The sequence below is a fragment of the Marmota marmota genome, unplaced genomic scaffold (genome assembly GCF_001458135.2).
Source record: "Marmota marmota marmota unplaced genomic scaffold, marMar, whole genome shotgun sequence".
NCBI classification, from domain to species: domain Eukaryota; kingdom Metazoa; phylum Chordata; class Mammalia; order Rodentia; family Sciuridae; genus Marmota; species Marmota marmota.
In genome coordinates, this window is record NW_026000283.1 from 1,471,250 (window position 1) to 1,498,748 (window position 27,499).

Consider the following 27,499-nt stretch of genomic DNA (forward strand, 5'->3'; position numbering starts at 1 on the left):
TTTTTTTTTTTTTTTTTTTTTTTTTTTTTGGTGGGGGTGGTGGTGCTGGGGATTGCACATGCTAGGCAAGGCTTCTACCATTGAGCTATATCCCCAGGCCCCTTCTGGATGATTTAAAATTTAAAACATGGAAGCTATTTCCCTCAGATTTTTAAAGTCTTTACAAATCTGCATTTGAATAGTTTTTCCAGTTGCTGGGAGTCAGACATTTCCTGATAGGTGTATTGGGCATTATGTCCCAGGGCATATTGCTTTTGGAACCTGCCTTCCTTTTAAACTAATGCTCTGACCATGGGTGTCTTTTGCAGGGGTTTTTGTGCATCAGAATGTTGGTATTCTATGTAAATTTCACACAGAAAGGTAAAGATTTTCATCAACACTAGCCTTTCCAGTGTGAATTTATTTGGCCTTTCTAATGTGAATTTATTTTGCTAAGACTCACAGCTTTAGCCATGCATATTGGGGCATGCCTGTAATCCCAATCCCTGGAAAGGCTGGGGTAAGAAAATCACAAGTTTGAGGCCAGCCTGAACAATTTAGGGAAACTTGCCACAAAAATAAATAAATAAATAAAATTAAAGGAGCTGAGGTAATAACCCAGTTGCAGAGCATTTTCATGATGAAAGCCCTAGGTTCAATTCCCAGCATGACACACACACAAACAAAAGAATCTCAGCCTTTACCAGCATTCTGAAGTCTAACCAGAAGGATTTGCATTTGCAAAGTTCAATTGTTTTATTAAAGATATTGTAAGGGGTTGACAATATTTAGAACTGCTGATAAATATGGACTCAAATGTTTTTTCCATTTCATGGCTTCATTTGAAGGCAGTCTACTGTAGGAAAATTCTGAGTTCCTGTCATATTCATCTATCTAATTGTACATACTTATTCTTTGTCCTTTGGCCATGCACCAGAGCATGATATAGCTTGCCTTTAAAAAATGGATGGGGGTAAGGTTACAATTTCAAAAAGAAATTATGATACTCTCATTTTAGGAATTAAGTCTGTTTTGTGGCTTGATTACCAACTGCTTTTAATCTGATTTCTTTTTCACATAGTAGCATTTGCTATATGTTTTTTTCAGAGGTAGGCAAGGTTTATACACCACTTTCCCCTCCTCTCTGCCCCTCACCTAGTTCTTTGCCAGGTTGTTAGCAAATTTTCTTCTTTATCTTTTCTTTTTGATTTTATGTTTCTTGTGTCAGCAAACATTAAGCCTGCCTTGAAACTATCTCATCTACATATGCCATTGTCGGGTTCATTTCCATATCCATTATATGTTGCCTTTCACCTTAAAACCACAGTAGTAGTGCCATGTACATGCCTGTAACTCCAGCAGTCTGGGAGGCTGAGGCAGGAGGATTGTGAGTTCATAGCCAGCCTCAGCAATGGTGAGACGCTAAGCAACTCAGTGAGACCTTGTCTCTAAATAAAATATAAAAATAGGACTGCGGTAGTGGCTCATTGGTCGAGTGCCCCTGAGTTCAATCCCTGGTATCAAAAAAATAAATAAATGAATAAATAAACGAACAGTAGTAAGCTACTGTGTGCTATTTTTTAGATGTGCTGCCTCCTTCCAGAAATGATTAAAGGTAACTAATAGTCACAAGTTTATGTCTGCATTCAGCCCTGAGAAGCAGATGGGTTAGATAATAGATATTTTTTTTCTGTTCTGTAACATTTTATCTGATAACCAAACATTGTGCTGCCCATGTGATCAAACTGCTCACCGACTCCCTGACCATAAGTTCAAATGTTTAATATTTTTCTCTATTTGGAATCCTTCTCACCTCTTTAAAGAGGAAACTTGAATTCTTTGTGGGCTAGATCTTAGCATTATGGACATTGCCAAATGATACTTTTAAAGCCTAGGAGATGAGTCTTCCTTCACCCTTTTTTGCTTAGACAGGACTTTTCAGAAGAAAATCTTTTGCAAGTAAGCCTTTTCTATAACCAGTTAATAAGTTAGATTTTCTAGAATGTTTGTAACTTTTTAAGGGAGTAGTTGCATGTCTTAACATTCTTCTAGATCATGTTTCCAAAAGTTTCTGGGTCATATGAATTGATTGGAGGACAGAACCCAAACCTACTCCAGGAGAGACTCCTGGGAATGAGAATGAATGAATATCTCCAGGTTAGAGTCCTAGATATAATTCATATGATTAGAAAAGTTTGGGGAGTACTGTTTTGCATGAGTAGTGACTCTTTCCATTCTACTCCACTGCCCCAAGGTTTATAAAACCAAACTGAGCAACTCTGATGATTAGTGTCAAGCTCATTTTCTCAGATTCAGAGTCATTTTTCCTCCTAAACTAAACACTACCTGAAGAGTAGGATTATGTCCTATCTATTCTTGTGCCTTCAGTGTCTTATACAGTCTCTGGCACATGGTAAATTCTCCATAGCTAAATGCTAGTTCTGTGGAAGACTTTGCAGAATAGAGTTAAATGTCTTTCTTTGTCATTGAAATAATTTTTCCTTTTGTGCCTTTCATCAGAGTGGTTCATACTATACTATAGTTATTACCACTCTGATTTTTCTGAAATTCTAGCAAAGTTGATACTTTAAAAGGCTGATAGTCACGTGCCTCATCCCATAATCATAGTAACTTGGGAGTCTAAGGCAGTAGAAGCACAAGTTCAAGGCCAACCTTAGCAACTTAGCAAGATCATGTCTCAAAAAAATGAAAAGGGCTGGGGACGTAGCTCAGTGTAAGTTTAATTCCTGTACCAAAAAAAAAAAAAGGATCAATAAACAAATAGTTGTCATACTCCTTAAAAGAAGCATCTAGCTAAAATTGGCACTCATCCAGGCATGGTGGTGCATACCCATAATTCTAGCAACTTGGGAGGCTGAGGCAGGAAGATGGCAAGTTTGAGGCCACTCTCAGCAATTTAGAAAGGCCCTAAGCAGTTTAGCGAGTCCCTGTCTCAAAAAGTGCTGGGGATTTGGCTCATTGGTAAAGCGCCCCTGGGGTCTATCCATGGTACCAACAAATAAATAAATAAATAGGCTCTCTCTGTAGGTGTTCTGCCCTCTGTTTTATTCATGTTAGAAAAATCAGTTTGACACTCAGGAATCAGGTCTCGAGAGCATATATAGACCTCTTAACCATTTGGGATTCCTAGGTGCCTCGGTGTGTAGATATGTTTCTGGAACAGGCCTTCAGGGAGTATGGAAAAATGGATTATGAAACCTACAGAAATGAGTTTGCTGGTTTAGGTACTGTTCTGATGCTAATCTGTGGTGTTTAAATTTTTTTAAATTTTTGCTAATTTATTAAACAACATGAAAGTAAATGGGATCTGGTTAAAAGAACATTGCAAATAATTTTTAAATGTTAAGTCAACATCAATTTCTATCTCCTTCCTTCATTTATTCATTCAACAAACATTTATTGAGGAAACACATGCTATGTATCATGCACTGTTACACAGAACAAATTGGCTTATTGGAAATCAAACACTAAGTGTGCAGAAGAAAGCTCAACCTGTATATGTGCAGTCTAACTGCAGTTTTTCTTCTTCTTTTTCTCTTTTTGATACTGGGGATTGATCCCAGGGATGCTTTACCACTGAGCTACATTCCCAGTCCTTTTATTTTTTATTTTGAGACAGGGTCTCATTAAGTTGCTGGAGGTCTTACTAAATTGCCACCTGCCTCAGCCTGGGGGCTATAGTCACTGGGATTACAGGTTTATGTAACCACACCTAGCTTGACTGCAGAAAATTCCAAACAAGCAAACTAGTGCAATAATGAGAAGTCAAGAAGTAACTCCACTTTTCCCACTTTGGTAAGATAAGTGAAAAAGCATTTTTCAGTCATGATGGAAATTTTTCTAAAGTTTTGAAACTCTGGAGAGAGTGGTATAGCAGTACTTTCATGGGTAAAAGAAAATCAGAGAAGAATATAAACATCCATATAATACTTACCTTGGTACCTTTTACAAAATTAAAGTAATTTTGTAGTTATGTAAAAAGTTCTTTTAATGATAGTAGTGTATTATATTTCTTTTCAAGCAGTAGCTTAAATGTTAGCTTTTTAAAGTCAATTTACTTTTTTTTAGAGAGAGAGAGAGAGAGAGAATTTTAATATTTATTTTTTTAGTTATCTGCGGACACAACATCTTTGTTTGTATGTGGTGCTGAGGATCGAACCCGGGCCGCACGCATGCCAGGCGAGCGCGCTACCGCTTGAGCCACATCCCCAGCCCCAATTTACTTTTTTTAAAATATTTTTTTAGTTGTAGATAGAAATAATTTGCCAGGGATCGAATCCAGTACCTCACACATGCTAGGCAAGCACTCTACCACTGAGCCATAACCCTGGTCCCAAAGTCAATTTACTTTTACATATCTTCTTTTTAGGGTAAATTGAGGCAAAACTGGAACTTTCCTCAATTTATGCTTTGTTTTATCAGTCCATGAAAAGCAAGCAAAAAAAAAAAAACAGAATAAACACAGCAGTGTTAAATTCAAGTTGTTATAGTGTTTGTATTTAGTATCTTCTAGAAGGATAAACAGAATTTTTTAAAAGAACATTTATGTTCTGGGCTAAACATGGGAACCAAGCTTAATCACATGGAACTTTTTCTTGCCAGTTTCATTTTCTAAGCTCTTCCAGTTATTCATTTCTACTTCTAAATCTTTATTATTTTTATGGGCATCTGAAAATCAAAAACTTGCCCAGATTAAGATAAGCTTCTCCCCCTTTCACATGTTTATTTTCATGATTTATTGTTATTTCCAAATATTAACCATTTATTTCATGTTGTGATGAAAGTTTCTAAAGCAGGTAAGAAATAAGAAAAGAAAAATACATTTCCTTTTCTAAGAGTGTAGATCCAGTGTCTCTATCTGTAATTCAGAAATCCCAATAGAACTGTCAGGGTTTTGTAACTCATTTGCAGGTCAGTATAAAACTTGACCTGAATTGGAGAGAGGCTACTATAATTGTGTGTGTGTGTGTGTGCGCGTGCGTGCGTGCGTGTGTGTTTTTGCTGGGGATCGAACCCAAGGCCTTGTGCATATGAGGCAAGCACTTTACCAACTGAGCTATGTCTCCAGCCCTACTTATAATTTTTTAAATCCCCATGTAGTGTAGTTGGTCATAGAAATATTAATGTGCTTGACTCTAGTTAGCTGCCTCTTACTGTGCCAGGTGTCACTACGTGGTATGTACGTTATATATTTAAGACCAATCTTGAGTGCCCAAGTATTTTAGATGAGAGACTGCAAATCTGTATTGGACTGGTTTTTACACCCCCCCCCCCATCCTGGCACTGTGAAAGCAAGAGGGAAAGTGCATTATGATGATGATGATGATGATGATGATCTGGGGATTGAACTCAGGGGCACTCAACTGAACCAATGAGCCCCAGCCCTAGCCCTATTTTGTATTTTATTTAGAGACAGGATCTCACTGAGTTGCTTAGCACCTAGCCATTGCTGAGGCTGGCTTTGAACTCGTGATCCTCCTGTCTCAGCCTCCTGAGCCGCTGGGGGGAAAGCACCTTATTTTTAATCTCTGCGAGTACAGGTGAAATGCCACTACCAGGGCCCATTCTGTTTGTCTTTATGAATGTTTTCTCTGATATGTGGAAGCTAACCCACAATAAGCATAAGCAGGGAGGAATAGAAGTTTAGTAAGTAGACAAAGGGGAATGAAGGAAAGGGATAGGGAATAGGAAAAAGACAGTGGAATAAAACTGACATAATTCTCCTGTGTTCATATATGGATATGCCACAGTGACTCTACATTGTGTATATCCACAAGAAATTAATTTGAAAAAATATAAGTAAATGGCAGAAATATCATAGAGGGATGGGGAAAGAGAAGGAGGAAGAGAGGTGCCGGGGTAAGAATTAAAGAACCTAGTCAGGACTGGAGTGTATCCACCAGCATCTAGTAGTTTCAAGCCGTGGTGTCACCCACCCAGGGTCATCAGATATATTCATCTAGGAATTTCTAAGAAGGCAAATTCCTTTATTTTTAGGGTGTACTCATCTGTTATTCCCAAATTATGCATACAGTTAAACATAAATTCTTTGTCCTAGAATTCTAAATAAAATTTGTTTGCCTTTCTTTTATTTCTTTTTAGTTATACATGACAGTAGAGTATATTTTGACATATCATACATACATGGAGTATAACTTCCCATTCTTTTGGCCGTATATGATGTGGAGTTACACTGGTCCATTATTCATATATGAGCATAGGGAAAGTTGTATCCAATACATTCCACTGTCTTTCCTAGCCCCCTCCCCATCCCTTCCCTTCATTCCCCTTTGTCTACTTCACTGAACTTCTATACTTCCCCTCCCTACCCTCCTTTATTATGGATTAGCATGTACATATCAGAGAACATTTCTGCCTTTGGTTTTTTGGGACTGGCTTATTTCACTTAGCATAATATTCTCCATTTCCAGCCTTAGAAATGCAAATTCTTTAGGCCCATCCCAGACCTAGAATTAGAAATACTGGGAGTAGGGCCTGACCAGCTACTATTTTTAGCGGGGGTAGGGGGGGATACCAGGAATTGAACTCAGGGGCACTTGACCAGCGAGCCACAATCCCAGCCCTGAGTTGCTTAGTGCTTTACTAAGTTGCTGAGGCTAGATTTGAACTCACGATCCTTCTGTCTCAGCCTCCTCCCAAGCCACTGGAATTACAGGTGTGTGCCACTGTACCCAGCTCCAACTACTTTTTAACAAACCTTCCAGGGGATTCTAACACACTTTAAAGTTTGAGAAGCATTATTCTAGATTAAAGTTTGCAAACTACAATTATAGGCCAAACTTGGTCTATGGCCTCCTGCTTTTTGTATGCCTCACAAGCTAAAAATGGTTTTAACATTTTTAAAATGACCAAAAAATATGAAATACTATTTTGTAGCACATAAAATTATGTAAAATTCAACTTTTAATGTCCATAAATAAAATTTTATTGGAATGCAGTCATGCCATTCATTTATGTGTTGTTCATGGCTGCTTTTATGCACCATCAGCAAAATTAAATAGTTATAGCAGAGACCAAACAGCCCACAAAGCTGAAAACATTTACTATTTGATCCTTACAGAAAGAAAAAAATGCTGCTCTAGGTCAATAGTCAGCAACCATGAGGGATGGCACAAACAAAGAAGGTACTGAGACCTTCCTTCATCTGAAAATGTCAGCATCCCCCTGGAGAAAGAAATCTATGAAAGTCTTACATTTCCATGTGTGAGTGTTATGATGATCATCAGATCATTACATAACTCTATGTACTACATCAGAATAACCTTGTATTATTTTGGAGGAGCAGGAGCCAGATCATTGGTGGACATTTTAAATTTTGTCATTTGGGAAAATATTTTGTAGTCTAAAATTCTTCAGTTCCTTTGGGGAGATAAATTCACTTATGAAAATTTTTTTTCTGATTTTGTTCTGAGTTTTAACATTTCTTTCTTCTAAGACACATTACCTTTCATGCCAGACTGAACTGTGTCCTAAGTTGTTTTGCAGTGTTTAATTTGTGTGGGGTTTGAGCTATTTAGATTACTCCTGAAATGTCCCAAGTAGTTTGTAGTTAACTTTGTGTGCAGTTGGTCGTCTGTTTCCACAGGTTCCATATCCACAGATTCAACCAATCACAGATCAAAAATATTTTTTTTCAAAGTTGCTTCTGTGCTGAATATGTTTAGGCTGATTTCTTGTCATTATTCCCTAAATAATTTAGTATAACAACTATTTACATTAAGTTTTATTAGTAATCTGGAGATGATTTAAAGTATAAAAGGGGATGTATATAGATTATATGCAAACACCATGTCATTCTATATAAGGGACTTGAGCACCATAGATTTTGGTATCTTCCAGGGGTCCTGGAACCAATCCTCTTCTCCTGTAGATACCAAGAGATGACTATATCTACCCAATCAGTCATCTCTCTGTGTTTTCTTCATTTATGGTGAATATGTAAAGGGAGAAGTATTTGATGAACTGCTTATATGTTTTTAATGAACTTTTCTGGAAGCTATCAATTTCCTCATTGGGCAGCATTAAATTGTCTCTCAAAAACTCCAACAACTTGGGGGCTGGAGTTGTGGCTTAGTGGTAGAGCGCTTGCCTAGCACATATGAGGCACTCGGTTCGATCCTCACTACCACATAAAAATAAATAAATAATGGTATTAAAAAAACTTCAACTTAAGAATGTACATTTCAGATATCTGTAGTATTTATGTGTACATTTTCAATTGTTTTTGTTTTTGTTTTTTTTGGTCATTGAACATTAAACACCATGCAGTGCAATGTGTAGTAAGTCTTTACATCTACAATGCATTGACATTTAATCAAATCATAAACATGTATTAACTGTTTTATTTTTGTGTGTGTGTATGTGTGTCTTAAAAAATTGTGTTCCTTTAGGCAACTTGATCCAGCGATGGCATGTTCCACTAGAACTCCAGATGACAAGACAAATGGCTAGCTCTGGTGCATCAGGGGGCAAAATCGATAATTCTGTGTTAGTCCTTATTGTGGGCTTATCAACAATAGGAGCTGGTGCATATGTAAGTAGAAAAGCAGCTTGTGTAGAGAAGCTGCCAAACAGCTCCCATTTATAGATTCAGTACTACTCTGCTTTAAAAGTTTTGCAACTAATTCTCCTTTTGGAAAATTTTTCAAAAAGCCTTCTTTAAAGTGCCTACTGTCTAATATCCTATTGAGCCAATGTGGAAATGACTGAAATTTTATTTCATGTTGATTGATGATCTTCATTCTTTTCACTTGTCTTTTTACTCTTTATTTGAAAGCCACTGTTTTCTTAGGTTTGACTAACCTGAAAATTGTACCTGTTCTCTTGGATATAACATACTAACCTATGAATAAAGCAAAAATTCATTGCAGCTCCTTAGCACAATATTTGATTTTGATCCATTTATCAAATATTTTATTTTTCCTCACTTTGCGATTGACACTTAAAAAAAAAAACACAGCAACAGCCTTCAATCAAAAATATGCATTACTAAAAAGAAAACTATCCCTGAATCTTCCCAAAGACTAAATTTTAGAAGCAGGCCTAGTATCTTCAATTTTAGAGTGGAGTTTGTGTGAGGTGAGAAGTATGGTGTTTAATTGCTATGTAGTATTAGCACAATTATATCTCCTTAAATGAACTCTAATCAGCTTAGTGGGTCACAAAGGAATTATTCTGTGGGTGTTTTTTTTTTTTTTTAAACTTGGCAGGGTTTACTGTGACTAAGCAGATCAGTCTAAAGTTGGATCCTGTAAGGTTGAGTGAACCAATTCAGGTATCACCCACTAACACACTTGATTGAAGAGAGCTGTTTGTTTTACTATGAGTGAATGGTTGGAAACCATTGCCATATTAGTTCTTTCTCATTGGCAAGACAGCAAACTTATCTTTGTTCCTTGGTCACTAATTTTAAAAAAAGGGACAGCTGGGTACAGCAGCACAATCTCAGCAACTTGGAAGGCTGAAGCGGGAGGATCACAAGTTCAAGGCCAGCCTCAGCAACTTAGTAAGGCCCTGTCTCAAAAATAAAAAGGAGAGGGACTGGGGATGTGACTCAGTGGTAAAGCACCTCTGGGTTCAATCCTCAGCACCAAAATAAAAAAGGAAGGGGACATGAAAATTATTTGAAGTTGCCTTTGTCCTCCTATCTGACTTGACTCCCAAATGCACAAGAAGAGTAGCCAGCTCTGCCAGTTGTGAGTCAAATCAGTAAGAAATAGGTGAGATCTGTCTGATAACGTTTTGATGAAAGATAATATTCTCCTCCAATCCTGGTACAGCATTTTTAATTTTTTTCTTTTTTAGCACAGAATAATCAAAAAATGCTTCCCTGCCTTTGTACTGAATATTTCTTCATTAATACTTAGTGCCTTTTCTATTTCCTTTTGTTTCTTTCCTGGCCTTATCTTTACCTACAGTTGTGCAGTGTCATCACCTAGGATCCCCTTCTAGATCACTAGCGTCTGCAGGTGCTTCTGGGAAAGATGGCAGCAGCCTAGTATACTTCTTAATTGTAGGAGCAACAGTCACTGGGGCAGGAGTTTATTATGTAAGATGCTTACACTAAAATATATTTGGGGGTATGGTGGGTGAGACCATGGCACTAATGAAAACTTGATCCATTAGACTATAGTAAAATATTCACAGCATGTGCTTTCTCTAGGCATTTATTAAAGGGACATTGTCAGTCACTAGAGAGTCCTCAAATTACATTTTTTAAACTGTTGAAGTCCTCCTGTATAGATCTAAAACCATCAATTTAAAGCCAAATCCTCATCATCAACACTTTGTTTGAAACTTTTTCCAATTTCATACCTATTTTTATCACTAAATTATATTGTGCTTTAGTGCTGCATGTGTAACAAGAGTCACGAAGAGTAAATGTTAATAAGCAAATAAAGTTAACTTGAGAACCATCCTTTTTGGATTATTTTAGGCAAAATGTAATTTTTGTGGTTTGTGGAAAATGATCAACTCGACTGAAAAGGCATTTTATAGAATGCTTCTGGGGAGGGCCAAAAAGCCATAGAAATTGCAGTATTCTCCCCACCCACCCACAGCTTCTACTTCCAAGTAAATGCATTTGGCAGTGTCCCTTTTGTAATCTCTAATTTGGTCAAACTAGTGGCTAAAGTGATACACGCTAACATATTCATGTAGATTGCTTTCCTAAATGCCTCTTGTTCATCATTCAGATACTACCCTCTGTCTGAGCCTTAACTTTTCCATTTCACGTCTCTCTCAGCTTTTCCCATTGGTTCAACCCCATTCATTCAAAAATAGATTTGAAGTGTTTGCAACAGATGTGTGTATTTATAATAATTTAAACCCATTAAACCTTTGGTTTGTTGCCTTACCAGAGTTGGATGCCTCCACAGAGTTGACCATGCAAATTTTCTTGCTGTCAAGCCATGAGACAGGGTCATCACTGTTGCTTTTTCCTGTCTTAGAAATAGCAAAGAAACATGTGTTCCTCTCAAGCCATTCAGTTAAATGCCTCATCTCCCTCTGTGTTTATCCAACACTGGTGGTAATAAAACTATGATATTATAGTAGATCCAATGATAAGCTCTTGTCTACCTACAGCTGTTATCAAACTACTTTGTACACTGTTGTTTAATTTTTTTATCCAATACTGGGGATTTAACCCAGGGGTGCTATACCTCCAGCTCTTTTTATTTTATTTTGAGACAGGGTCTCACCAGTTGCTGAGGCTGGCCTCAAACTTGTGATTCTCCTGCTTCAGCTTCCTGAGTAATTGGTATTTTAGCTTTTTTTTAAAAAAAATCTTCATTTTGTTAATTTATTTTTATGTGGTGCTGAGGATCGAACCCAGTGCCTCACATGTATGAGACAAGTGCTCTGCCACTGAGCCACAACCCCAGCCCCAGTATTTTAGCTTTTAAATGTGTTGAAACCTTGATGTGAGGTGACTTGGTTTTTCTTCTCTGAAATTGTTATTAGTCTCAAGAGAAATGTTAACTTAAAATTAGAGCCTGGATTTGGTGAGATGTGGCTGTAAGTTGTTTAGTGTTTGTATTAGATTCTCAGACTATCATAACAAAACACCACAGACTGCATGGCTTAAACAACAGAAGTTTATTTTCTCATAGTTCTGAAGGCTGGAAAGTGCAAGATCCTGGTCAGTCAGGGTTCAGTTTCTGGTAAGGACTCTCTTCATGGATTGCAGACAGCCACCTTTTTGCTGTGTCCTTACATGGTGGAAAGCAAGTTAGGTAGTTTTGTTGTGTCTGTGTTCTCTCCCCCGTCCCCCCCACCATACTAGGATTGAATCCAGGGGCACTCTAACTGAGCTACAACCCCAGATCTTTTTATTTTGAGGCAGAGTCTTGCTGATTTCCTGGGGCTGGCCTTGAACTTGGCAATCCTCCTCCGTCAGCCTTACTAGTCACTAGGATCAGAGGCCTATGCAGGGCTCTTCTCTTCTTATAAAGGCACCAGCCCTAAAGGATTAGGGCCCACCCTTATGGCTTCATTTAACCTCCATCATTTCCCAAAAGCCCCATGTCTACATACTGTCACATTGGAGGTTAGGACTTCAGAGTGTGAATTGGGGAGAGGACACAAACTTCTAGTACTTAACTATTCCTTCATAATTGTTTTCTCTCATTTGAGGAAATGTTCCTAATTTGAATATGATCACTACTTTAGCAATTCCTTTATCAAAAGCTCTTTACTATCTTTCCACTTTACCCCACACACACAAAGAAGGGAGCTTTTTAAAAACTTTCACCATGTTCCACAGTAAAAAATGCATTTTTGTCTTACACCTCAACCTATATAGCTACAAATACATAAAACTGAAAGTTTCAAGCAATGATACTTTTACTAGATGTGATATGCTCTGATGTTTTCCCTAATGCTGGTTGGTGGTAACCTGTAGACTGATTTAACAGCCCACTAATGGGTTGCAACCACACAATCTGAGAAACTTTGGTTTTGAACAGCATTTCTGCTGCCTAGATGTAAACATGAGCTTCTGATTGGCATCCACATGAGAGCATTTCTTCCTCTTGCTGGTGACTTTCTCTAGGACCACAGGTAGATCCCCTAGTCTCAGTCTGCTATAGCCAAAATGGCATTTAGAATATTTAATGAAATTGAATATTTGGGCCTTTGCCATTATTCAACTGACAGGAGCACATTGCCTCATCCAAAAAATGACCTGTTTGGTTCCAAATCTGCTTAAAACAAACAGCACCATATTCATCTTTTTAGAAAGGTTTTCCCCACTAATACTTTTCACAAATTTATAGTATTTCTTAACCCAACATGTATTTATGTCACTAATTAGAAATCTGTGCAAAGTGGGACTATAGAAACCCTTGGGGGAAAGGTAAATTTTTATTTAGTATGCCTGTAAGCTTATTTATATTCTTAAACTTTTAGCTTAAAAGCTGATATACGTACACATATAACCTTATTCTTGCCCGTTCCCTACTAAATCTCTGTTTCTTGCTCTGCTCTTCCCTTCATGTGTGAAGCCATTAGGAGGTATGAGCCAGGCTTAGACCATTTTCTGCTGTCATTCCCAATATGAACATGGCCCTAGTTTATTTATCCATTCATTCATGTTGACCAGATTAAACCATCTTTTGGTAAAAGTCTTTTTTTTTTTTTTTTGATGCTGTGAATTGAACCCTTGGCTTGTGCATACTAAGTATGTGTTCTACCTCTAAACTACATCCCCAGCCCAAAAGTCTCTTTCCTAAATAGAAAAAAATTTTAAATATGGATAAATACTGGACTTGTATATACATAGTAACCTGATGCCAAGATGTTTAAAAAAAAAACTCTTCCTTCCTGAAGTTAATGTTAATTGAATTCAGTTCACTTATTTGATGAATTTAGTGGTAAATTGAAAGAATACCCATTGTCTTTTAACATATAGTAGTTTCTACTCCATCTGTCTCATGTTAATTTGTTTCAGATTGATGAATGTTAAACTGAACTCTTAGGGTCCAGATTCCCCAGTTGTAATATGTCACTTAATGGGCTGCTCTGCTTACTCTAGTTAATTACAGAAGTAATTAATTAATTAATTAATCAATCTGGGGCTTCGTTTGACATGTGGTCATTTAAATTCCTGTTCTTGCCTACCACTTTTTAAAAAGTCACTATTAGAGCTGGGATATGTACTTTAGTCATAGAATGCTTACCTAGTATGTGCAGGGCTCCAGGTTTAATCCTCAGTACCAATAAATATATTAAAATTTTAAAAATAAACAAAAAGTCACTAATAGGTGTTGTGTGTCATAAAATGAACAACCAATAATAACAAAACCTAGTCATAATACCAAGATATCCTTCTTCAGTATGAAAGGGTAGAAAACAGTATGTTTGATACAAGTATTTAGGCAAGGTGTTTGAACCTTCATAATATATGTGTGTAGTCTTTCTGAGTGAGACTCTTGCCTCATCAATTTAGAAAAAGGACAGGCTGTTGAGGGAAAGGTGAGTTACTCTATAAGAATAGGACACAGGTGGCCACATATCCAAGCAATTATCTGAGTACCTTAGCAAACCTGGAATAGGTCTACCAAGAAATTTTTATTTCCCAACTTCTGCTTGAGATCATGTAGATTGACTTCATAGCCAGAAATAGCCCGGAGCCCTATTCTGTACTGATATAAACATTAGCCCTTTCTAGCACTTACTAGTATGAATTATTTTTTTCTTTATCTGTACCTTCAGAATTAAATATCATGAGAGTTTTTTTACAGAGAGCCTCAGAAAATCTGAAACTGGTGTATTTCCATTTGATTTTGAATAGTCTTGATTTAATTTTTGAATAGTCTTCATTTAATTTTGAATACACCAAGTGTGTATATATCCATATTTTTAAAGAATTTTGCCTCAGTAATATTAATATAGAGGAACTAGCCTCATGTAGACAAAAGCTTCTCATTTAATTGAAAGATGATATTCCTGATATTCCTTGTGGTTTGAGTTAGCTGTATGCTGAAATAATCTTTTTCTGTGTTTGGATCTGCAGGCCTACAAAACGATAAAAGATGACCAAAAAAGATATAATGAAAGAATATCAGAGTTAGGGATGACACCAGAAGAGAAACAGAGAAGGGCCACATCATCTGGTGAGTATGTCCTGAGCTCTCATTATGTGTAATTTGAAACTCATGAAGAGAAAGTTCTAAGTGGTTTGGGTGCCATGGTTTGTAAATTATCTTATAGAAGTGATGATAGTGTAAGATTGTAAATCATGGTGTAACCCCCAAACCAGGAGCAATTTGTTAAAATGTTTGTCTGGCATTTGGGCTTGATGATAAAATGAGGGTGATTATGATTCCTTTTTTCTTCATATTAGATTGTTTTGGGGAAGGGTATTGGGGATTGAACCCAGGGGCACTATACCCTAAGCCACATCCCCAGCTATTTTTATTTTTTTAAATTTTGAGGCAGGGTCTCACTAAGTGACCAAGGCTGGCCTCAAATTTGCAGTCCTCCTGTGTCAGCCTCCTGAATAGCTGGCATTATAGGCATATGCCACTGTGCTTGATATATTAGATTCTTAAAATACAAGGTTGGTGAGGAAAATTACTGAAAAAGAGATAAAAGCCATTTTTTCAATGAGCAAAAAAATTTTGTCTGTTATGTTCCCCTTTTGAGACTTGGTTTTTCAGAGAGGAATTGTTTTAATCCTTTAATAAGCCCCTCAGATATGGGTGGGTGGTTTGCCTTGCTTTCTTCAATAGCCTTCTTATTCTTGATCCTTGTATAATAATCCCCAATTGACTTCCTGGGTGTTCTCCCTTTATTGCTAACAAAAGGTGAAATTGAACTTGATATTATCTTGGTGGTCAGTAGGAAATTAATGGGCAGGGTACAAGCCTACTAATATATACTTTCTAGTATATTTTAGAAATAACTAAATATTTAAGCTAGGACCTTATTCACTACAGAGCTAATGAATAAATGACATGGGCCAAATAATTCACCTTTTTTGGTATTTTTTCACTTGTGAAGTGAAAGGAATACTTGCTTTACCTCTCCTATTAGGATACTGTGAAGGTTGTTTTTTTGTTTGTTTTTTAACATTGCTGGGGATTGAACCTAGGGGCTCAAGCATGCTAGGCAAGTGCTTCAGTCACACCATAGCAAATTTATTTAGTGTAGGTGCTATGTTTTGCTACTTTTTTTTTTGGTACTGGGGATTGAACCCAGGGGTGCTTAACCACTGAGTCACATCCCCAGCCCTTTTTATATTTTATTTTGAGATAGGCCTTGCTAAGTTGCTGAAGCTGGCTTTGAACATGTGATCCTCCTGCCTCAGCCTCCTGAGCTGCTAGGATTACAGGCATGTGCCACTGCACCCATCTGTTTTACTACCTTTATGTAAAAGATTGAGACCAAGTGCAAGTTGATTTTTTTTTTAATAATAACAACGAGTCATCTGAGTCTGTAAGATTCACTCTGGGTTGGCACAGTGGCAAATACCTGGAATCTCAGTGGCTCAGGAGGCTGAGGCAGGAGGATTGCAAGTTTGAGGTCAGCCTCAGTAACTTAGGCCCTAAGCAACTTGGAGAGACCCTGTTTCAAAATTAAAAAAAAAAAAACAAAAAAAACAAAAGCACTGGGGAGGTGGTTCAGTTGTAAAGCACCCTTGGGTTCAATACCCAGTAACAACAACAATAAAAAGATTCACCCTGTTTGGTCTATTGCTTAAAGCTCCAGAAGGCGAGCCGGTTCCTCAGGTCAGAATACCAAGTCATGTTCCTTTCCTACTAATCGGTGGAGGCACTGCTGCTTTTGCTGCAGCCAGATCCATCCGGGCTCGGGATCCTGGGGCCAGGGTAAGTTGCATGTTATTTTGTTTGGCACAGAGGATATAGTCTGGTAGCACTCAGCCTATGTGAACACTTTGACATTTGCCTCTTTTTAAATGACTTGGCTCTGATACGTATTGCTATTTTTGTATCTAAAGGTACTGATCGTATCTGAAGATCCTGAGCTGCCATACATGCGACCTCCTCTTTCAAAAGAACTGTGGTTTTCAGATGATCCAAATGTCACAAAGACACTTCGATTCAAACAGTGGAATGGAAAGGAAAGAAGGTTTGTTTGCTTATGTAAAATGGGCCTAACTATCAACTTCAACTGAGTATAGGAGCAGGTTAGGATTTTGCCATGTGTGCAACAAATAGGAAGGATGACTTGGCTATATGCAGGAATACCCTACAGTTTAGAAGCAACAGGCTACAAAGAACATTCTGGATTCTGTTACCAGATCTACCAACAATTGGTAGTAAATGTTAGCCTCCGAAATACTAAGGTTCCTATTTCTGGTACCTTTAGGATAGATTTCTCAGGTGACGATGCACTTGGCCTCTGTTGTCACTTCTTCACACTTGCCTGGGAATGTCCCATAAAAGGAAAAGAAACTGTTTAATGGCCTTTTCTCTGACACCCTAGCCTGCATTCAGAATTTCAGTAATAGGATGGGAAGACAGTAAAGAGGAGTCTCTTTATCGGAATGTTTGCATAAGAGACTTGGAGCTACAGGTCCAGAAGCCTTTCCCCTTACAAAGGACTCCTTAGAAGATCTCTTGATTCCAGCACTATATTCTTTGGGTTTCAATTCTTTCTCATTAAGTGATCCCTTTGATACTGAACTAAGTTTTACAGATCTACCAGTTCCAGGTGCTTATAACATTTTTCTGCCTCTTTTCCATACAGCATATATTTCCAGCCACCTTCTTTCTATGTCTCTGCTCAGGACCTGCCTCATATTGAGAATGGTGGTGTGGCTGTCCTCACTGGGAAGAAGGTGAGCTGGTAGGCTGCTTCCTTTGTCAGGTTCTGTGTAGGTGCCAACCAGCAAGTATGTTGATGTGTATTTCCACTATCATTGATGTCTTCCCTGCCACTGTAGTTCATCAAAGAAGGACCAAGTCATTTTAGGATTAATATTACTTAGTGTATCTGTCTCAGAGAAAACTAGTTTCGAAGCCTAGGAAACTGGGCTGGCTAAACTTTCTTAAGGAACTTCTATTTTTGAGAACCATATTTCTAAAAGTTGTTTCTGATCGTATTTGCTTTTCTGCCCTTCCTCCTCCTTCCTATTTTTCATACTAACTTCTCTCTGGGATTATTGATGACAATATTTTGCTGAAGGTACAAAGCTCAGTGGGTGGAATCCAGAGCACAAATGGGGGTTTGATCTTTGACAAGGACAGCCTGACTTCTCTTTAAGGGGCATAATGCAGAAAAGGTGGATATAGGTTTGTGGATAAACTGATAATGAGACATTATATGTTAAGTGTCCCCCATGTATAAATGACACACAGGCCCTGCCCACTAGGGGATAATGGTAATAGGCAGGAACAAATCATAACACACAGATGTGTATAAGAGTGATGCAGTGTGTCATGGGAATCACAGGAAAGAATATCCAGCACAGCAATGGATCAGGAAAAGTTTCCTAGAAGAGGAACTCTTATAGAATGGGAAGTCTCAGGGAATGAAGAGATATAAAGTAGAGAAGAAAAAAGAGCTTTCAAGTAAAAAAAAAACATTCAAATAAAAATGAATAGCATAGGGCTGGGGCTTTAGCTCAGTGGCAGAACACTTGCCTAGCATATGTGAAGCACTGGGTTCAATCCTCAGCACCACATAAAAATAAATAAATAAATACATAAAGGCATGCTGTCCACCTACAACTGTATAAATTTTTTTAAAAAATGAATAACATAAACAAAGAGTGAAGAGTATGGGAAAGCATATTTGCTGCAAGAAAAAACAAGTTACTAGGTACTAAAAAACAAGTTACAAGGTACTAAAAGAGCAGAAAATTCAAGTTAGGGAGTTGTAAGAGATGAAACAGAAGTTACGCAGAGCCCTGGTTGTTAAGGGCTTTGTTTGCTGTGTGAAGGAGCTTGAGCTTTATCTGTGGTAGTGAGCTATCAAGTTTTAGGCAAGGATATAAAACACTTGCACTGGATTTTCAATGATCACTATTGGCTATGACAAGGATGGATTTCAGAGAAAAGACTAGAGATAGATCATTTTGAAGATTATTATAATAATCCAGATAAGAGATGGTTCAGGCCCAAAGTAGGATAGTAATGATGATAATGATGAAGAAGAAAAAGGAAATAAGAACATTTATTTATTTATTTATTTATTTATTTATTTTAAGAATTTAACCTTTATTTTATTTGTTTTTATGTGGTGCTGAGGATTGAACCCAGTGCCTCACATGTCCTAAGCAAGCACTCTACCACTGAGCCACAACCCCAGCCCCAGAACATTTATATAGTATTTATTGTGATCTTGGAAGCACCGTTTTAAAATGTGCATTATCTCCTCTTATTCTCACAATAATCTTAAACAGAATTTGAGCTGGGGGAAAGGGCTGGGGATATGGCTTAGTGGTTAAGCAACTCTGGATATAATTCCCAGAAACAAACAAACAAAAAAACCCAGAATTTGGCCAGATATGGTAGTACATTCCTGTAATCCCGGCGACTGGAAGGCTGAGATAGGAGAATTACAAGTTCAAAGTCAGCCTCAACAAAAGCAAGGCATTAAGCAACTCAGACCCTGTCTAAAAATAAAATACGAAATAGGACTGGGAATGCAGCTCAGTGGGCGAGGGCCCCTCAGTTAAATCCCAGGTACCCAAACAACAACTGAATTTGAAGCTGGGTGCAGCATTTCATACATCTGCATACCTGTAATCCCAGTGACTTGAGGCTGAGGCAGGAGGATTGCAAGTTTGAGGCCAGCCTCAGTGACTTAGTGAGACCCTGTTGCAAAATAAAAAGTAAAAAGGCCTGGAAACTTAGCTTAGTACTAAAGTATCCATGGATTCAATTCTCATTACCCTAAAGAAACAAAAACAGAATTTGAAGGCAGGTGCAGTGGTCCACACCTGTAATCCCAGCAACTGGGAAAGCTGAGGCAGGAGGATCACAAGTTTGAGGCCAGACACAGCTACTTAGTGAGGCTCTGTCTCAAAAAGTAAAAAGGGCTTGGGATATAACTCAGTGATAGAGCACCCTTGGTTTCAATCACCAGTACTGAAAAGAAAAGGAAAAAAAAAAAGTGAATTTGAGAACAGGTCTGTCTGACAACAGAATTGGAACTCAGACTTCCTGATTCCAGAGATCAAGTTCTCAATGCTGTATTACTTCCTGATACAAAGCTGATGACCTGCAAGGACCTAGGTTCAATCCCTAGTACTAGGAATAAAAGAAAGGTGATGAATATGGGGAACAGACTTGTAGCATGCCTAGGAGTTAAACTTAACAAAGCCTTGAGGTTGGTTGAAGGTGGACGTTGAAGGAGGGAGAAGTGACAAAAATGACTTTCTGAATTCTAGCTTGTGTGTCTGAATGGATGGTGATGGACCCCCAACTGAGAAAGACATTACAAGAGGAAGAGTTAGCCAAGCATGGTGGCACATGTTTGAACTCACAGCAACTAAATAGGTTTAAGCAGGAGGATGGCAAGTTCAAGGCCAGCCTCAGCAACTTAGTGAGGCCCTAAGCAACTTAGTGAGAACCTGTCTCAAAAAGATTTGGGGACTTATCTCAGTGGTAAAGTGTCCTTGGGTTCAAGCCCCAGTTCCAAAATTTTTTTTAAAAAAGGAAGAGCTAATTTAAGGGAAGAAGACAAATTTAAGTTTTGGATTACTAAGTATGAGCTGGAATATCGAAATGTGTCTTCTGGGCAGTTATGTGGGTATAACACTTGGGAAGGCCTGGGCTCAGAGATTCAGAAATCAGCTGGGTGCAGTGGTACACACTAGTAATCCCAGGTCCCAGGGACTCTGGAGGCCAAGACAGGAGGTTTGCAAGTTCAAGGCCAGCCTTAACAAGGTAGTGAGGCCCTAAGCAACTTAGTGAGACACTGTCTCAAAATATAAAAAAAAGTGCTGGGGATGTAGCTCAGTGGTAAAGTGCCTCTGGGTTCAATCCCTAGTACCAAAAAAAAAAAAAAAAATCGAGATTTGGAAATCATCTGAGTAGGTATAGGAGTAGAAACCTTGAGAGTTTGTGAGGCCTCCCAGGAAGGAATTTACCTTTTGAGAAAGTGGGGCAAAAAAAGAAGGCCCGGGAGAATCTCATAGTTTAGAAGACAGGCTTAGGAAGGAGAATCCACAAAGGAGTCAAGGACAGAGTTCCAGAGGAGTATAGGGACAATCCAGGACCAGAACCAAGAATTTAGGGAGTTGCAAGAAGGAAGATGTGATCCAGTATGTTACATGACTAAGGAACTTAGTAAGAAAAGAATTGTAGTTCTGGGGATATAGCTCAGTGGTAGGGCTTAGTAGCTTAGTGTTCACAAGGCCCTGGATTCAATCCCCAGCACCAAAAAAGATAAGAATTCTAAAATGCCCCATTCAATTTGGCAGTTTAGATACCATTGTGAAGTTAGAAATGAGGCTAAACTACTATTTTAAAAAGATTAAATGAGGGGCTAGGGTTGTGGCTCAGTGGTAGAGTGCTTGCCTTGTATGCATGAGGCACTGGGTTTGATCCTCAGCACCACATAAATATAAAATAAAGATATTATGTCAACCTAAAACTAAAAAAAAATACTAAAAAAAAGTTTAAATGAGCCAGGAGCTATGGCACACACCTGTACTCCCAGCAGCTCAGGAGGCTGAGGCAGGAGGATTGCAAGTTCAAAGCCAGCCTCAGCAAGTTAGTGAGGCTCTGTCTCAAAATAAAATATAAAAAGGGCTGGGAATGTGGCTCAGTGGTTATGCACCCCCTGGGTTCATCCTTATAGAATGCTTTCTCCACCGACACTCAGCTCTCCCTCAAGGATGAAGGGGAGTTGTTAATAAAGAAGTAAGACTTCCAGATAGCCAAGTAGAAAAGGTTGTCCCTATTCTCCACTTCCACAAATCAGGTTAGAATCTTGAGCACTCACTGGCCCTATTGTTGGCTGCTTAGGAACTTATGACCACTTGGAGAAACTGGGCACTAGAAACTATGGTTCTATTAACTACTGAGATTTTTTTTTTTTTTTTTTTTTTTTTTGTGACTGGGGATTAAACCCAGGAGCACTTAACCGCTGAGTCACATCCCCAGCTCTTTTTTTTTTTTTTTTAATTTTGAGACAGGGTCTTGCTGAGTTGCTTAGGGCCTTAACTAAGTTGCTGAGGCTAGCCCCAAAATTGTCAATCCTACTGCCTCTGCCTCCCAAGCTGCTGGGATTACAATAGGTGCCACTGTGCCTGGGCCTGAGAAATGTTTTTTAAGGATGATTTTAGGTTCGGAACTAATCCTCATTGGGCCAACTAGCTAATAGGTCCAGGGTTTTGGGGGGTTGGGGAGTGATAGGAATGTTCTGGAATTAGATAGTGGTGATGATTGTCCAACCTTATGAATATACTAAAAGCCACTGATTTGTATACTTTAAAATGATGGGGATGGGGGTTGTGGCTCAATGGTAGAGTGCTCACTTAGCATGTGTGAGGCCCTGAGTTAAATCCTCAGCACCACATAAAAATGAATAAATAAATAATTTTTTAAAAAGATGAATTTTATGTTATGTGAATATCATCTCAATAAAATGCTTTTCAAAGCTAATTCCATCTCTACCTCTTTTCTGTGTATGACTATACCAGGTAGTACACCTGGATGTGAGAGGCAACATGGTGAAACTTAATGATGGTTCTCAGATAACCTATGAAAAGTGCTTGATTGCAACAGGTGAGTATTTTTGGAGATGTCTGTCTTCCCAGCTATAGTAGCTCATTCAATTTTTAGAATTTGGCCTTCCCCATAGAAGGCATTTCCACTTAATGTTAAGAAAACTAAAACCTAGCATCCCTAAAGTAGATGTCTTCTCTTGATGCCAAACCCGGCTAAGTCCCATGTATCCTAGATGGTTGGCCCTTCTAGATTGTCCTTGCCTTTCCTTCTGGTAAAGGCATGAAGAAGTTGCCCTTTCCTGCCTCCCTTCCTGGCATTCACCCCATGCCCTGAAAGTAATGTAGCCATGTGGCATCATTGCCAGCTTTCTAATCAGAAATCAAAAGGAGACCAAAGCAGCAGCTGAGAGCATTGTAGCCTTGCCAACGTGTAAGCATGCCTGAGAAGCTAGAAGAGGACGTTGAAGTAGAGGGAGCCTCTTGGGCCTGCTGTGGCGGGAGGATGGGGGGGGCGGCTAAAAAGACACTCAGATCTGCTTCTAAAAGGAAATTGATCAAAAAGCCTGCTGTGAGGAGAGTTGAAAGAACACAAAGCCACCTTATCTTGTAGTGGCTGACATGGTACTAACAGGGAGCACACTCATGCCATAGTCCTAAAGGAAGAGAGCTGTACCTGGGGGGTTGTTTGGGCTAAGTCCTGCTTGTTGCACTAAAAGGGTTTTCCTCTTCTTATTTCCAGGAGGTACTCCAAGGAATCTATCTGCCATTGATAGGGCTGGAGCAGAAGTAAAGAGCAGAACGACACTTTTTAGAAAGGTAATTGCTTCACTGTTTTCATTGTGTTATTTTGAAGAGGTAATACAATCTTGTAGTCCCCAAGTGCCCACCTTAGAATTGGGAGATCTGAGTTCTATGTGTCCCTCTTCTTCAGACTTGTTATCTTGCCTTGAGCAAGTCACTTCCTCTCTGAACCTCAAATACCTCACTCAAGGATTTTCAGATCCTAGGAGAAAATACAGTCAGTGTTTTTATTGTTTGCTATAGTTCCTTTGTACTGCTCGTCCTTAGTTGGTTTTTCTGGATGGATTTGATTCATTGGAACTCCTTATATCCTCTTGGCATTTTTCATTGCAAGTGCTGTGTGGAGACTTTGAATAGAAATATGAAGACTACTCACATAGCCAGGCACGGCAGCACATGTCTGAAATCCCAGCAGCTCAGGAGGCTGAGGCAGGAGGATTGAAAGTTCAAGGCCAGCCTGGGCAATTTAACAAGAGCTTGTCTCAAAATTTAAAATAAATCTCCAGGTGCAGTGGTGCACACCTGTAGTCCAAGCATCTTGGAAGGCTGAGATAGGAGGATCACCAAGTTCAAAGCCAGCCTCAGCAACTTAGCAAGGTCTTAAGCAACTTAGCAAGACCCTGTCACAAAATAAAACATAAAAAGGACTGGGGATATGGCTCACTGCTTCAGTTCTCTTGGGTTCAATCCCAGGTACCAAATTTTTAAAAAAAAAAAATTTAAAAGAGCGTACTACCGGGATACTGCCACATCGATGTTCATAGCAGCACAATTCACAATAGCTAGACTGTGGAACCAACCCAGATGCCCTTCAATAGATGAATGGATAAAAAAAAATGTGGCATTTATACACNCAGAATACAACAGTTACTAATATGGCATTATGTAAAAATGTGGATGTGTAACCGATGCGATTCTGCAATCTGTATTTGGGGTAAAAATGAGAGTTCATAACCCACTTGAATCTAAAGTATGAAATATGGTATGTCAAGAGCTTTGTAATGTTTTGAACAACCAATAAAAAAAAAATTGAAGAACAGGGCTGGAGATGTAGCTAAGTGGTAAAGTACCCTGGGTTCAATCCCTAGTAACAACAACAAAAAAATCCACAAAAGGAATGCCCAAGTAAAGAGGAAGTGAGTGGTTTACTTTGGGATATTTGATAAAGTTTGTACTATCCTTTAAGTTCTTGAAAGAAAAAGGTTTGTCAGCCTTAGCACTGTTGACACATTGTACTGGATAATTGTGTGGGGTGTGGGGGTGTCCTGTGCATTGTAGGATGTTGGCAGCATCCCTGTTTATCCAATAGATGCTGGGAATACTTCCCTCTCCTGACAACCAAAAATATCTGCAGAAACTGCCAAATGTCCCCCTGGAGAAGAGAGGGCAAACCCCACCAGTTGAGAACCACTGTTACTAGAAGGCATATTACAAAGGAAAAAAGGAATTTGCATTAATAACAGAGCTATAATTGAACCACTTTATACAAGGAGATTTTATGTGCAAATTATTGTTGTGAAAGATTTAAAGGAAAATATTTCCTTGGACTATTATTCTGTGCCCCTTTGGGAAATCAGTGGACTAAGCTGGTGTGATCCTGCAGATTGGAGACTTCAGAGCCTTGGAGAAGATCTCACGGGAAGTCAAGTCAATTACAATTATCGGTGGGGGTTTCCTTGGTAGCGAACTGGCCTGTGCTCTTGGCAGAAAGGGTGAGTACTGGGGAGTGACCTTGATTTTCTTTCTCTAGTTTTATATCCCATATATCTTGGTAGACTGTCACAAATTTCAGAGATGTATTTACCAGGAGGAATAGAAAGCATTTGATGAAGTTTTGTAGAGTAAAAAGTTAAGCACTGAGATTAGTCCCAGTGAGGATGAAGGGTGACCAAAAAGCTGTCATCTGAGCAACTTCCCAGCAGTGCTTCCTTTCCTTTCCTCAATTCTCTATACCACAATACCTTAAAAATAAAATATTAAGAGAAGTCAGTTATTATGATGACAAGGGCAGTGCAGACTATACAACTGTGTATATTTGAAAGGCTTCCCCTGTAAAAAGCCACATACTTCCTTCAGGCACATGATGGTTCCCAGTTTGACAGGTCTCTGAATTCCAGTTTGAATGTTTGTTTCATTGCACCTGTTTTTCTTAATATTATTTTTCAGCTATTTGAGCTCAGGTACTTCTCAGGAGGGTACTTCCTGTTCAGAGGTCGCAAAGCACTTGTGCAAACCTCAGGTGACTGCAGGGGTGGAAATGTACTGAGTTTTCATTTGGTAGCTTCATCCAGGAACAGCAGTTCTGGCACCTGTTGTTCTTGCTTTATGGATGAACTGAAGCACCAAGGCCCTCATGGCACAGTGTCTCATAGGCAGGGGCTCTGGCCTGGTGGGCAGTTTTGCTCTGTATCTAGTAAGAGGTACCTACTGCTCCTATACTTCCCTTCTTATTTTCTTGGGATTGGCTTTTGCCTCCTGCTATAACTACTCCCTTTCTTCTTCCCAGCTCGAGCCTTGGGCACAGAAGTGATTCAGCTCTTCCCTGAGAAAGGAAATATGGGAAAAGTCCTCCCTGAATACCTCAGCAACTGGACCATGGAAAAAGTCAGACGAGGTAGAGACTGTTTCCATATGCTGCCATTCCATTTCCTTTGAGAGTAGCCAAGCAGGAAGTTAGCTTTTTTGAGAACTCCTTGACATAAGGCCTATCACCTGGCAGATGCAGTGTTTTACCATTCCCCAGTCAACCAAGTTCACCCAGGATTCTGAATCTGATGCACAAGATACCCAGAAGTGCTAAAAACAGACTGTGGATAGAGGTTTTTATGGCTCTCCAAGGCTGCCTGCATACTTAAAACGACTGATTTGATTACAGGGGAGACCTCTAGTTAACTTCCCCACTTTTCATGAAGGTGATAGGCCTTGGACTCAACCTTATGTTTCATTTGCTTCTACAGAGGGGGTAAATGTGATGCCCAATGCGATTGTGCAATCAGTTGGAGTCAGTGGTGGCAAGTTACTTATCAAGCTGAAAGATGGCAGGAAGGTAAGGAGGGGAAAACAGACCATTAGAAAGTCTTCCAACCCTCTCCTCCCCTTTCCTCATTCATTCTCTCTCCCTCATCCACTCTTCTTTTGGTACTGGGGATTGAACCCAGGCATGCTTTACCCCTGAGCCACATTCTCAGTCCTTTTCATTTTTTAGTTTGAGACAGGGTCTCACTAAATTGCTGAGGCTGACCTTGAACTTGGGATCCACGTACCACAGCCTCGTGGGTTGCCCTTTCCTCATTCTAACTCCTTCATTTGACACCACTAGATTTTGTTTTCTCGGCAGCCACCATTAACTGTCATAATTGTCCCTTCATTAAAACAGATGATGAAAACTGTATAGCTCAGCAGTAGAGAAATTTTCTAGCTTGCAGAAGGCCCTTGGTTCTATCCTCAGCAACACACAAACACACACACACACACACACACACACACACAAATGAATGATGAAAGCCAGAGTAGGCACTTGTGAAACACTTTCCCTTACCCCCATCCTATCTGTATCATTTGAGTCCTTGCTAGGGTGGCAGATTTCCATTCAGATGATGTATGGTATGTGTGTCAGGCTAAGGGGGGGTGCTTATGAAATGGAACTTAAGATCTATGTACCAGAGGTAATTTAACCAACGATTTTTTAAAGTCCCTATTCTTAGTTGCATGATTGTAGCTATTATGTGAATAGGCGTAAGTGGCAACTGTGGTAATTGAATTTTCTTTTTTTGCCTCAGGTGGAAACTGACCACATAGTGGCAGCTGTAGGCCTGGAGCCCAATGTTGAGTTGGCCAAAACTGGTGGCCTAGAAATAGACTCAGATTTTGGTGGCTTCCGGGTAAATGCAGAGCTGCAAGCACGCTCTAACATCTGGGTGGTAAGTGTGCTATAGCATGACCAGGCACGAGTCATTGTCTCCAGTCTGTGGGCAAGTCTTCCAGGTGGTGTGCTAAAGCTCACTGACAGCTTAAACAAATAGGGTTGAAGTGTTTCGAGGCCAAGGGGATAGAATAGAAACTTGTGAACTGCTTGATTTAGAAGATCAAGAAATTTAAAAAAAAAAACAGAAGATGAACTATGGACTTATCTGCAAGCTAGTAAAAGATCAGAATAGTGTATGTACCTACAGGAATAGAATTCTTTGAATTCTACTTGTTGGCCATAACCGTGGCATAACCCCTGGCAAGCACATGCACAACACAGATGGATCTGCTGTTCCCATAGTTCAATCGTGAGTCTAGGGAATGGAAGATGAAGCAATTTTCTACATGTTCCCTGGAAAGGAAAATCACTCTGTTTTCATTTTCTTTGAGTACTATATTTAGCTGTTTTTAGAAACCTATTATGACACAAACAAGACTCTAGTGAGTGTAGGGACTATGAGGTAATTTCCCCTTTGCTAAATCATTACAAGTGTATTGTGTTTGATTATGGACTCTACAACTGAGGACGTGGGAGCCTTGAAAGGATTTTTCACTTCAAAGACT

General features: G+C 39.1%; 1 protein-coding gene across 4 annotated transcripts in view; it reads left to right on the plus strand.

Annotated features, from left to right (window-relative positions):
* Aifm1 (apoptosis inducing factor mitochondria associated 1) overlaps positions 1-27,499 on the plus strand; it is a 44,668-nt gene that overhangs the window by 1,033 nt on the left and 16,136 nt on the right. The window contains exons 2-12 of one of the 4 annotated variants that reach the window (XM_015498488.2): positions 8,412-8,554; positions 14,537-14,636; positions 16,228-16,352; positions 16,484-16,614; positions 17,236-17,326; positions 22,142-22,226; positions 22,908-22,984; positions 24,573-24,681; positions 25,476-25,583; positions 25,927-26,015; positions 26,749-26,889. In XM_015498488.2, the coding sequence (XP_015353974.1) occupies positions 8,412-8,554; positions 14,537-14,636; positions 16,228-16,352; positions 16,484-16,614; positions 17,236-17,326; positions 22,142-22,226; positions 22,908-22,984; positions 24,573-24,681; positions 25,476-25,583; positions 25,927-26,015; positions 26,749-26,889 (1,199 nt within the window). Of the gene's footprint in view, positions 1-8,411; positions 8,555-9,938; positions 10,070-14,536; positions 14,637-16,227; positions 16,353-16,483; positions 16,615-17,235; positions 17,327-22,141; positions 22,227-22,907; positions 22,985-24,572; positions 24,682-25,475; positions 25,584-25,926; positions 26,016-26,748; positions 26,890-27,499 lie in introns of all 4 variants that reach the window. The other 3 variants (XM_048797114.1, XM_048797115.1, XM_048797116.1) reach the window with 3 other exon arrangements.